Raw genomic sequence first — 12,797 nt, 5'->3', positions numbered from 1 at the left:
GCATTTGCTGACATAGTTGAATTAGCAAGATCAAAGCTTGATAGCAGCAAAACTGGGCTGGCTTACATGTCAGTGTTGGTGTTAGAAGCTTGCTTAGGGTAGGTACTTACTAATGTGTTAAAGCTTTTGTTGTTGATTTCAGCTGTATAAAGTACTTACAATTCATTGGTTCAGCTTCTTTACTCTATTTTCTGTTGAAAGGAGGTTGTCATCTTCAGTGGTGGATGTTTACATTTCGAGGAACCTCCAGTTTCATTTGAAAGAATGCTGCACTAAATTTAGAAAAAAAATCAATAATGTAATGCTTGAGTGCATTCCACAAGGTTTGAGTACGCTCATTAGTGGTTCCAGCATCATGTGTGATGATCTGGAATGGTTTTGTTTCCTAAATATTTACCTTTAGCCAAACAACCAGTCTTACAAAGCAGTCTGTTTAGCTTGATCTTTCTCAGGTGTGCTGTATTCTTGGGGCTTGCATTGAATTAATGGCACTTGAATGTGCAGCATCACTGAAGGAAATTGTTCACTGAAGACCACAAAATGGAAGTTTTACTCCTTTAAATTTGATTTCTTTGCATATTAATAAAGATTGTAGTGGCATATGCTGATACTTAAATTCCCTTAACTCATGAATAATGCTGTCAAACTGAGTTACATGTAATTAGGAACTTAATAACTGTAATCATTCTCCTCTTTCTCCTTTCCCTCCCCACTTTCTGGAAAAAACCCCAAACCAACCGCCATGCCCGATGTTAATGGGCATCTTTGTATCATAAGGTTTTAATGCTGCACTAGACAATAATTACTATTGCAAAAATGCCTTTGTGTTTTATGTAGTAAACAGTGAAATTTTCTTCTAAGCCATGTTTGAAAATGAGAGACATGAGACCAAGAGATTTAAAAGCACACAGATACAATAAAATTGTATGTTTTTTTTTTTAATTTTGCCACAATCATTTAAATAGTAAGTATTGCTATTTCTAAACTCTAAACGAAATGGAGTAGGGAGATCTTGGGTAAGATGTTGCTGAAACTTCCTGATGCTTTTCCCTTTACAGACTTGTGTGTTGTCTTGAATGAACAAAAAAGGAAATGCAATACTGTGGCTGTTATGTCTGTGCTCTGACAGATCTTAAAACATATTTTCTCCCTGGCTTCAGCAACATGCATACCCCAGGAATTCTTTCCTTTCAGCAGTTAGCCTGTTCTGTGTTCAAGAGCAGAAGTAAGCAAGTAGAATTAGTTGATTCCTGCAGTAAATTTTTAAGTCTGGTAAGGCCAGTGTGTGCACTTTTCGTTAGTGCCGTTTCTCTGTTGTAGCTGACTAAAACAGTAATTGGATACACATCTGCTCTTAGCTGTTGTTACTCTGAAGTATTTCCTGTGACTGAATACATGGTAACATCTGTTACAGAAAGGTAGGTGGCGGAACTTTAATTTAACACACTGTAACATATCTTGTGAGTTTAATTGAACAGCATGTCTGAAATACTGAAATATCTTTGCATTCAGCAAGTAGTAATCACCTGTGGTCTAGATGTTTTCCAGGACATCTTTTTCTCCCCTACTTGTTCTGATTGACTTTATCAGAAAGGTTCTCTCAAGACTTCGACAGATCATTGTGTGAGGAACACTATGCAAATGTAGCATTTTCCAAAATGAAAATGCATTTTCCAAAAATATGTCTCATAAGCTCACTTTTTAATAATATAGTACTTGTGAACTGCCACCCTTAATGAATATAGTTTAGCAATACTAAACACTCCCTCCCCTTTTTATTTCTCAGAAAGTACTTTTGTTCAGCTTTTTTTACTCTTGATTGCTAATTTTTAGCTTTTGTGAATTCAGCTTCGTTTGATTCAGGAAAGAAGATTCCAACAATTCTTGATGATTTTTCCATCCTATTTGTAGTATTACTAAGTAGAAAAGGAAAGTGAATTTAGTGAAATTTTCTTTGCAGGACCCATTTGGAACACTTAAATGTCATGATTAACTACATCTGACTAATAATATACAATTAGTTGTTTTGAAGCATTTTTTTCTTGTTTTGTTTGACTGGGATTTGGTGCTTAGACTTGAGCTGATGTTTTCCCTTGCCCCCTTTCCTGTCGTCTGGCGTGTTCTAACTACAAAAGTTTAAAGAAATTGAAAGACTGTGACTGGTTTGTATACTGCTGACTGTTTTACTAATCAATATTTAATATGGTTTTCATAGGATATGTAACATGACACTGATATTCTGGACAGGTAATTTTCATTGTTTGAAAACCTTACATAATAAGGGGAATCAGGTAACTGCTAGAAATGAGCACCTTATTTTTTTTTAGCATCATATTGCCAAGGATCTGTTTTGTGAAATCTGCTCTTGAAAAACCTATAGCTTTTCACTGTTACAATTAGAGTCAAAATAGTTCTGAAATTGTCAAAGTGAACTTAACATTTAAAGGGACACTGTCACTTTTTTTAAACTTAATTTACATCCTGGCCCTAAAACCCCTTTATTATTGCTCCCTTACCTAAAGTTTGTAAGGCTATTTGGTGGAATTCAGGACAATATTAAAGGTAGTGAAGCTGGTCCCCTTGGTGTCTCCTTCCCATCCTCTGTATGCACATGCTTGTGGCCTCTTTGGTTTCAGCTTTGCTGTGGCTGTGTGCACCCTCCTGCCGAGCCCGGGAACAGCGTGCATGCTTGCTTTCTCCAGAACGGTGCATGAGGGATGTGTCGGGCTGGTGCATGAGGAGAGGGCAGTCCCTGGCAGTGACACTGGCTGCAGGTGAAGTGCTGCTACCAAACAGAGACAGTGATGGAGGTGTGTCCTGCCTAAAATGTTCTGTTTGCTCACAAGCTGTGAAAGTAGAAACTGTTGTGTAGTTAATGTGAGATTTTCACTATGTAAAGATGTAATCTTGTGCATTTGACTGTGTCCCTTTAAATTCTGCGTGCTAAAATGTATAGCTGCCAAATCTGTACGTGCTGATGTTGAGTGGCGCAGTTCATTCCTTGAGGGAAGGGACACCACCCGGAGGGACCATGACAGGCTTGAGGAGTGGGCCTGTGTGAGTGTGATGAAGTTCAGCAGGACCAAGAGCAAGGTCCTGCACCTTGGGTTGGGGCAGTCCCCAATATCAGTGTAGGCTGGAGGGTGAATGGGTAGAGAACAGTCCAGCAGAGAGGGACCTAGGGATATGGGGGCATGAAAAATGGGACATGAGGCAGCAATGTGAGCTTGCAGCCCAGAAAGCCAGTCCTAAGCAATGGTACAGGAAAGACGTGGATCTGTTAGAACTGGTCCAGAGGAGAGCCACAACAATTACCAGAGGGCTGGAACACCTTTCCTGTGAAGAAAAGCTGAGAGGGTTGGAGTTTTTTAACCTGGAAAAGAGGATTTTCTGGGGAGACCTTATTGGAGTCTTTCAATAGTTAAAGGAAGCTTCTAAGAAAGATGGAGAGAGACTTGTTACCAGGGCCTGTAGTGATAAAACAAGGGATGATGGTAAATCTACTTAAAAGGAGGTAGATTTACATTAAATATAAGGAAGAATTTTTTATGGTAAGAGTGGTGAAACATGGGCACAGGTTGCCCAGAGAGGTGGTGGATGCCCCATCCCTGGAAACATTCCAGATGGGGTTAAGCAACCTGATGCCAATGGAGATGTCCCTGCTTATTGCAGAGGAGTTGGACTGGATGGCCTTTAAAGGTCTCTTCCAACCCGAATAATTTTATGATTTTATGAAGCAATCCAGAAAAGGATATTTCTTGGTAAAATCCTTTAAAATGGAGTAGCTTGATGGAGAGGGCAAGTGGAAACTAACAAAGTTAAAACAATGCCTGGTAAGGCATAACTCACATGAACATCTCTATGTATAATTGCAGTTCAGGAGCCATATCTGGCAGGGATTAGAAATAGGCTTTTTTTCCCCCCAGATCTTAAGTGAAATGCTGTTAATGGGTTTATGGGATTATGTGTAGTTATGTGTATGTATAGATATAAAACTCTTAACAAACCTCTGTGTATGCACGCAGAATTTAGTGCTTTAGGCCTTAAAAAGTAATCTTGAACATTGCAGAAAATGATAACTGAAAGCTCTTGAAAAAGAGGTTCCCAAGGCAGATAGGAAGGAGGGTGGAAGAGAGGAGAATATATGTTTGGGATCTGATCCTATTTTGAAAAGAAATAGAAATGTGATGAGCACTGAAAACCTGTTCCTAATTCTTGACCATCTGTCCATGAACAGGAAGATACTTAGTGAAGCCCAGAAAATTGGCAGTAAATGTTTATGAGATGAGCTTTTTTAACTTTGGTCCTGTCTTTCTACAATAGAGGAGTCTAGCCACAGTGAATAAAGAAATCTAGGCAAATAAGAAGCTGCCCGATGGTAGTTCTTTCTATTATTCTTTAATTTGTGAATAAAGCTAATTAGTTACTACTGATTAATCACACATAAAAAACTCTGATGGGATTAGGTGCAGTGAAGAACTGTGCAGAGTCCAGAGGAAAGGAACAAAATCATTTTAGTGCAGTACAGGTCACTGGTACAACCTGAATTTTATTTTAGATTCACTGTGGAATTGGTGTCAGGTTACTGGAATTCAGGTGTTCCAGAAGCTAATTAAAATATCAGGCTTTTTAATGACGATGGATGGGCATCAAAACCTTAACTAAATCTAGTCTCATTTTGATATAAATTTCTATATCTTCCTACATCTTAATATAAATTTTTATATCTTCATGCATTTTCATTTTGTGATGTATAACCCAAAGGAGATTTCAAGCTGTTTTTATTCATGGTGCATACTTACCTTTTTAGTAAGGTATGCTTTTCCTTGGCTTTATGATCTGTTAAAAAGCAGAAAATACCATGTCAAACCCCCAAACTGGTTAATGCCTGGTCTTGTTAATAGTGATGGTGCTCATTCCTAGCGTGTTGGTGGATCTTAAACTGGAACTGGCCCTGGGTTTGGTTTAAATTTTCTCTGATCAACTTATTTGAAGGGAAGCTCAGTTGCCTTGTTAGCTTTGCCAACTCTGCTCTCCTATTTCTCTGCAGGCTGTTGCACCTATTTTCAGTTGTAATTGTTGTTTCAGAAATCATTTATGCTGGAGAATGAATTTTTATTTTGTTCTCAGTTTGCATGATTGAAAAATTTTGAGTAATCAATCCTAAAACTTTTGAAATGTTTAACAACTGGTACCCCATGAAACAAAAATTAATTTCTGTTGAACGTCAGGTTTAAATTAAAAAAAATCCTGTAATTAAATGTTTGTAAAAAATAAGATTTTGACAATAAAAACCATATTCTCCACGTTTATGCAATAAATGAAACATAATTTGATTTTTCTTAAACAGGGGACAGCAGTAGATCATGCATGGTAATATTGATTGGTGATACTGTCAGATGTTTTTAGGGATAATAAAATGCATATATTTGGCTTTAACAAGGTGACAAAAATGAGCCACATCAACAGCAACCTGTTAAGTCAGGTGCACTTTCACTGTTCTCGTAAGTTCATGGGCACTTTCACTATCAAGAAAGTGAAACCGAGAGCTGCCAAAAATGGCAGAAAGTAGTTTTCAGAACTTCCATAATGAATAATAATTTTTGTTTATGAGCAAACAAGGACGTCTGTTAAATTCTGTATAGTAACACCTAATGTTGAAGAATACATTTTTAACCTGACAGTGTCCCTAAATTACCATGTCTATTTGCTTTCATTTTCCAGCTGGGTTTTAATTTTGCATGCATTTCAGTGAACTATAGTATGCATAATGGTTGTTTCCTGGAAGCATTTTGGGGCTCTCTCTGCTGGTGTTCTCCAAAATGAGCAAGGAAGTGGAATTTTTTTTCCTTTTGTGGAGGTTTGTTAGCTAACAAATAAGCAATGCAGAAGTGATTCCACTGTATTTATGAGTCTGCATATGGTTTTGAACTTAATGTTGTTTGAAGAATAAATGTAAGTAAGAGAGATCTCTTATTTTTGATGACAACCCAAACAACTCAAAAGTTTAGTAGAACTAAATATTTCTATTTTGAGAACAAAAAATTTGAACTGTGGTTGGTTTGGCAGAGCACTTTGTGATGTGTAATACTTGTCCTTAGTTTATCATAGGAGCCTCTGTGAAGCTGTTTTTTTGAAGTAATGCCAATAGAAAGTGGAAGTTGTGCATCTGCTCGCCAAGCAAAGCAAAAACGTAAATCACACAGTCTTTCCATCCGGAGAACCAACAGTTCTGAGCAGGAACGGGCAGGACTGCAGAGAGACATGTTGGAAGGGCAGGTAAGGTGATGCTGCTTGGGCAACTTTGTAACTTTAGTGTGTGTTTTCTGTGGGGAGAAAATAAACAAACTTAAGTAATTAAATAGGTCCAGTAAAGCTGCAGGAACAGCAGATTTTGTTGCTTATAAGCGCTCACTGCTTTTGGAGACCATTGATGTGGATGTTGACGGTGTTTATGTTGAGATTGAACCTTTTTATGGGCTTGTGTGTATTCTTCCATGAATACATAAAACCATAAAGCAATATAAAGAAACAGCCTGTTTACTTCACTGCAACCTTCCATGCCCCCCCAAAAAAGTTCAAGATTGTTTCTTGATTTCCTAAGTTTGAATTTGGAATAATATGAATAAACCAAAATAATTCTTATGGCGACTCTAATGGAAAAATATTATTTGGAATGCTGTTCTGCATTCCTTTCCATAAAGCAAACAAATATTGCCTGCTTGACAGAGGTGTAAGCTAACTCAGATTTTTGTTTGAGTAGGGCTTTTTCTTTGTTTATTTTTTATTTGTCTCAAATGAAGGTGTGCTCTTGTGTGTATTAAACTCAAGGGAAAGAACAGCACCCACTACCTTCTGTAACTTCTCTTAATCACGTCACTGTATGTAGTGGGTGCAGTCTGGACTTGGAATGTTCCACCTAACAATTCTGAGATTAACTGTAGGTAAGGCTTCTGCCGGAAGGGTGTGAAACAGTGATGGCAAAGATAAGCAAGTATCACTTTGAAAACTATTTACTGTCAACCTAAGTACACAATGTTAATGTGGGCCTGGCAAAGATGATGCAAAACTCTATCAGAGAGATGGTTTGAAACACTAATAGTGTTTGCTGTGAGAAACCTCACTCTGGAGTCTGCAGATCCTCTGAAGGGAAAATGGGCTGTCTTCTCAGTGACTCTTTTTAGTTGAATCTATTATTCAGTAAATCATAGCATTATTTTTCTGGGAACTAACAGAGCCCAAGTTGTTGCTTCCAGTCATCTGGAGATTTGAGAATGCAAGTACTTGGATAGAAAACCGTTCATGCATTTGGGACCTATGGCAACCTTGCTTTAGGAAAGGAATGAATGGCAGCTGAGAGCTGTCGCTTCTGGCTAGTACACTAAAATTTTAAGCTATTTTAGTATTTCTTAGCAAACTCTAAGTAATACATATTTGTTTTAAATGTTTTATCTATCATCTTTAATTTCATTGACCTTGAACAGCCAGTGGCAGATTCTAACAAGTAGAGTATTAATGCCCCTTCACAGTGGAGCTGTAAACTGCATGAGATCTAGCTAAGTGCTTTTGCAGATAAACAGATAACATTATTACATGCTATTTTAATAAGCTAATTTAAATAATGCCAACTTTAAAGAGAATAAAGGAAGTGGATGCATTTGACTATGCTGGTTATTTCATTACAAGTTTAGATTTGCTTATGCTTTCAGACTTCGAGAATAGGATTGAAAACCTTTTCTACATCTCCTTTTCGGTTTCCAAAGTTGTAGGAAAAGTTAGTTTCTGTCATAACCTTGATGTATGAAATTATTGGGTTATTGAATTAGAAACAATTCCTCTAATTTAAGTGTTTCTCTTAGTAGCGTTTCATTTGTTTAGTATTTGAACAATTTTGTTTCAAGTTGGTTTTAATTTGGGTATGTTTTGTATTCTCATTGTCTATAAATGTGTGAACAAAATTACCTTCTCAAGGGCGAGGCAGATGAAGATGCAGAAAGGAATGACCTAGGGGGCATAAGGAGTGTGGTACCACTTCTTTCAGCCCAGTGCCGCGGCTTAAACCAGCTGCAAAACTGGTGTAAAACTGAACTGTGCACAAAGCAAGTGTCTTCTGTGCCGTGGCTGTTAGTAGTTTCTGTTCAGAAATAACGTATAAAATCGGGATCATGAAAGGCCTTTCTGGCTGTTCCTGAGGAGAATTACCTGGGCTATGGAGGAAGGTATGGGTGGGATGGAATTCCGGAGGGTCCGCTGCCGCTCTCTGATGACTGGAATGTGCACGCATTCCAATTCAGTCACATAGGATTGGAGCCAATTCCATTTGCTTTGGAATTGCTGGAACATTGAAGAACAAAACAAGCTATAATCATCCTTGAGCTTGCATTGAATCAGGAAGCTCTCTTGAAATTGGGTGGTATCCTCTGCTAACACTGGTACTCCCGTTCTAGTAATGCTCCTTCTGTACTTCTGGACTTAGAGTAGTTTGTGCTGTGCCAGAAACTGACTCAGTTTTCTTTTTTTGCTCATAGCTGATGATTTCAAGAGTTTGAAATGACATACTTTTGCTCTCCAGCAAGTAGATGTTACTGATGGGCACATTCCGTGCATATTTGATAGGTGGCCATTGATATATTGATAATATAGAGTGCCATATTAAATTCACTTTTAAATTCTTTAACTTACTTCCTTACATATGTATTTCTTGGTTTTTGAATACAGCTGTATTATTTACAGGTTTGGCCAGTAAAAAGCTGTTGTCTTACTTAATTTGGAGATAATGGGTTAGATTGCTACAAAGGAGAAGTTGAGCTTTTTCACTGTAAGGGTGAGGCTCTGTAAAGTGAAAACTTCTTTTCGAAAAAGCTTATAGCTGGGTACCTGGGTAAATAATAAGTGTAGTAAGACAACTTCTGTATTGTGATCTACAGGCAACTGAAGAATAGAACAGGTTTAGTAGAATTTTTTAACATGGTGAGCTCAGATCATGTGTTAGTTTTTATTACATACTTGTTTTTTGTACCTTGGAATTGCTGTGCTGTTATGCTGAAGAAAACAAATAAACCCTGTTCTGTGAATGTGCTTCAAAATACTTTCTGTGAAGAAGAGATGCTTGAGTAGTATCTTGGGAGGGAAGGATTAGAAATTGCAGTTTTCTTCACACTTGGCTATGGTTAGTGACAAAAGTAGGTAAATGTTAAAAATACATTTAAAAGGTTAGTTTGTCTCAAGCTTTGGTGTGTTGCATTGACAACTTCCTAACTTACTGCATAGTCAGCTTCTGAATTACTTTGCTAATCAAAAGTATTTTTTCTTCTTGAACTGGAAACCTTGACAGTATATTGAATCTTTTCTTCCACCTTTTATTTTTTTAAATGAAATGTGTATATATCTTGGTTTTGTAATTTTTCTCTAGGTAAAAATCCCCAAAACCTATGGGTGATTTGAATTCTGTCCCTTGAAAGAGAAAAAATATGTAAACTGAATAATCTTATGATGCACATAATCTTATGTTTTGTATTCTACTCTAGCAGTAGTTCTAATTTCTTGCTGGGACATGGAGAGAACTGTTAAAATCAGTTTAAGATTGAAGAACAATTTATATAAAATATATGTAAAGAAAATTATAAACCCCAATATTTTGCCTCCTAGGATTCTAAGCTACCATCTTCTGTGCGGAATACACTCCTTGAACTTTTTGGACAAATAGAACGGGAATTTGAAAACCTGTATATTGAAAATTTGGAATGTGAGTATCTATTTTTTCTGGCAACTTATGGATTGTTTGGATTTAAGACATAGTAGCACTAATTAAAGCTTTACCTTGCGTATTGTAGTGCAATTAGCATTGCTTTTCTGTGGGGAGTTTAAGAATTGTTTTGAACTTGTAGCTGAAGATGGAGTTTGTACCTTTTCAGAAAAATTGCTTTCTTAGTCCTTGGCGCAAGCAGAGAGAACTCATGTGTGTCATCCCTCTTGACTCTTGGGCAAAGCCAGCGAAGGGTCTCTCTCCTTGTCATTGTAGGCTCTGGTGGATACCATGTTAACGTGGCAGAAACTCCATTGCCTTTGAAGTTTGTGGCTTTGTTCCATATTTACAGTTAATGATGTAAGATTAGTAAATAAAATTGGAAAGGCGACTTGCTGGAAAAAGTGTATGCTGGGGTGGGTTTGTATCATCCTACTTATACATTGCATAACCAGCTCCTGCAGCTGTTCATGAGTTTTGAAGTCAAGCACTCAGATAAAAACTCCAGGTGTTATTTGTTTAATGACAGTGCAGTTGTCTGATAGTGTAGGTGATCCAAGGTGATGTAAGAGGATCCAAAGTTAAGTAACACAAGCCTGTACAGTAATACAGTAAAGCCTCTGCTCAATTTCCCTTGCTGGATTTTGGAAGCTGTGTTGCATAGCTTGGCTTCTGAATTGTGGAATCTGTCTGATTTGGCTCCAAGTCAATTTTTTTTTCCACACCTAATCTGTTCCCACAGTTAAACCAAACACTCGTGTTAAAAAAAAAAAAGGCTATTCTTGCCTATTCAAAATGTGCTGTTTTTTAATTCTCTTAAAACCTGAGATTGTGTTGGTTAAAGGGTATTATCAAAGTACACATTTTTTAGTGACAATCTGCACAACTGAATTCTCAGCCCCCTGCTGAGAAGTTGCCTAGTAGCAAGGAAAGCAGGGTTTCCTTGCCCAACTTTCAGAAATGCTTGTCAGAAAACAAGTGGTGGATTTGTAGTCCCCAGAGTATGATTATTTTTCTTCTATTCTGTTTCTGTTTCTTCATCTTCTTTCTCTGCCTCACAGTTCTAGTTCACTCCTGGCCTTTGTGATCTTTTTATACCCCTCTGACAATTCTAAAATTTTTTCTTCTCATGTTCAGTCTGTTATTTTTTGTACTAGTGTTGCAGTTACTGTACAAAGAAAAACTGTACAGTCCCTTTCCCTTAGGGCAACTTATTTCTATTTTTTTCCTTTTCTTAATCCCTTCCAGACCTCAGTCTTAGTCCTTTCAGGCAATTCTTGTATCTACCTGCTTGTTTCAGTCATATGTAATTACAAGCCTCTCTCTTTGTTTACTTCTCTTTCACATTTTTTATGGTTCATAAAAGTTTGGACCTATGTGAGTAGGAAGACAGGAAAGAGAATCTTGCCTTGCTTATTTCAAGTACTTGAGTGTGGTATGGAAATATAAACTGGCTTTTATAGTGCTTAGAACTGAGAATTCAGTGAAATTCTCAGAATGGCAAGAGTCATACTGCTGCTCTGTCACATTCTCCCATGTTTCCAAACCTGGGAGTGAATGATTTTTTTAAAAGAAGTTCAAAGAGTTTGTGAAAGACAGGCCTAGATTTCTTCTCAGGTGCAGCAAAAAAATGCATGGTTAAAGCCTCTCAATAAGATTTCACGTGAGGGGAACACTTAAAAGATCAGCCCAGATTTTGAGAAAAAAATCTTTAAGCCACCGAAAATGTTCCTATAAAATGAAGTTGAGCAACTTTAAGCCAGCCCAGCCACTGGAGATCATTTATGAGTATCTGATTTGTTCATCGATGCCATCATTCTGTCTTGTGTTAAAATGGCACCGGTGAAACTCATAATTGACGAAAAGTGTAATCTTGTTACATATACATGCTTTGTCTGACGTGCAATGAAAATATTTTTATCTTATTTAGTGTTTCTAAAACAGTTGCATGTAAAATGTATGTTCCATTCTACACTTTTAAAAAATATATTTCAAAGTACAAACAATATCCATTTGGTGCACTACCTTTCCTGTGAAACTAATAGTGGGCAGGCATTCAGGGGGGATGCTATTTGGTGATGAATAAAACCTTTGTGGAGAAAGGAATACTAATTCTGTGGCTGAAATATTTATGATGCTGCAAGTTTTCTTCTGTTGGATTTAATTCAATACAGATGTGCCATGCATTTCACAGAAGCTGTTTTGTTAATCCTTAGCCTCATTTATTAGTGAGAGTAATTAGAAGCCACCCATACTTTCCTTGGAATCTGGGTCAGGGTTGATCTCTGGAAAGTTCAGCATGGGTCTTGGTGAGACCTGCTTTTATAAAATTGCAGTTGATCTCTTTTCCTTTCCTTAGCATAAAATAGATTACTTACTGACCATAACAATTCTTAAATAGTATGGTAATGATGTTGTTAATGATACTTAATTTTTAGTAATAATGTGAATTTTTGGTTCTGTTAGTGCGTAGAGAGATCGATACACTGAATGAGCGTTTAGCAGGTGAAGGACAGACAATTGATGGAGCTGAACTGAGCAAAGGACAGCTGAAAACAAAAGGTAAGAGAGCCACAAAGAATCTTAACCACTATTTTTAACTTCACTTTTTATACTTTGCTGGCCAAAACTTATAATGTTATTGAAGGGAATTAATACCAGTTACTTAAACAAGCTAATGCTGTATTTGAAATATCTGCCTTTGAATTTATTTGTCTCAACAGCCAGTCATAGTACCAGTCAGCTTTCTCAGAAATTAAAGACAACTTACAAGGCATCTACTAGCAAGGTATGAGACAAATTAAATCTCTACTCATCAATGTGTACTTGTGAGACTAACGTGACTGTCTTTAAGTTGTAAATTGTGGTTTCTTTAAGCTGAGTAGTGCTGGAACCGTATCTTTATCTTGGGTTCATTCATACCTGTTACTTCAACCGTATTATATGGCATTTTTACAATAATTGCTTGCCTCTTTTCAAGAAGGAATGTTGGAGGGGAGAGAGTGTGCATAGGTGTGTATGTGGGCTGACTGTTTTGTAAAAAGAGAACTAA

At 37.2% G+C, this 12,797-nt stretch overlaps 1 protein-coding gene across 4 annotated transcripts in view; it reads left to right on the top strand.

The window, feature by feature from the left end:
• The window catches only part of WDR37 (WD repeat domain 37), a 44,440-nt gene that overhangs the window by 3,120 nt on the left and 28,523 nt on the right, over positions 1 to 12,797 (top strand). Inside the window, exons 2-6 of one of the 4 annotated variants that reach the window (XM_027686932.1) lie at positions 2,216 to 2,247; positions 6,102 to 6,279; positions 9,649 to 9,745; positions 12,212 to 12,307; positions 12,469 to 12,533. In XM_027686932.1, the coding sequence (XP_027542733.1) occupies positions 6,142 to 6,279; positions 9,649 to 9,745; positions 12,212 to 12,307; positions 12,469 to 12,533 (396 nt within the window). In that variant the 5' untranslated portion in view covers positions 2,216 to 2,247; positions 6,102 to 6,141. Of the gene's footprint in view, positions 1 to 1,035; positions 2,811 to 6,101; positions 6,280 to 9,648; positions 9,746 to 12,211; positions 12,308 to 12,468; positions 12,534 to 12,797 lie in introns of those variants that run through there. The other 3 variants (XM_027686934.1, XM_027686936.1, XM_027686933.1) reach the window with 3 other exon arrangements.

The sequence above is a fragment of the Neopelma chrysocephalum genome, unplaced genomic scaffold (assembly GCF_003984885.1).
Source record: "Neopelma chrysocephalum unplaced genomic scaffold, ASM398488v2 Primary Assembly neopelma1_72, whole genome shotgun sequence".
NCBI classification, from domain to species: domain Eukaryota; kingdom Metazoa; phylum Chordata; class Aves; order Passeriformes; family Pipridae; genus Neopelma; species Neopelma chrysocephalum.
Note: the sequence above shows the minus strand (reverse complement) of the source record. Positions and strands in the feature narration are given on the sequence as shown.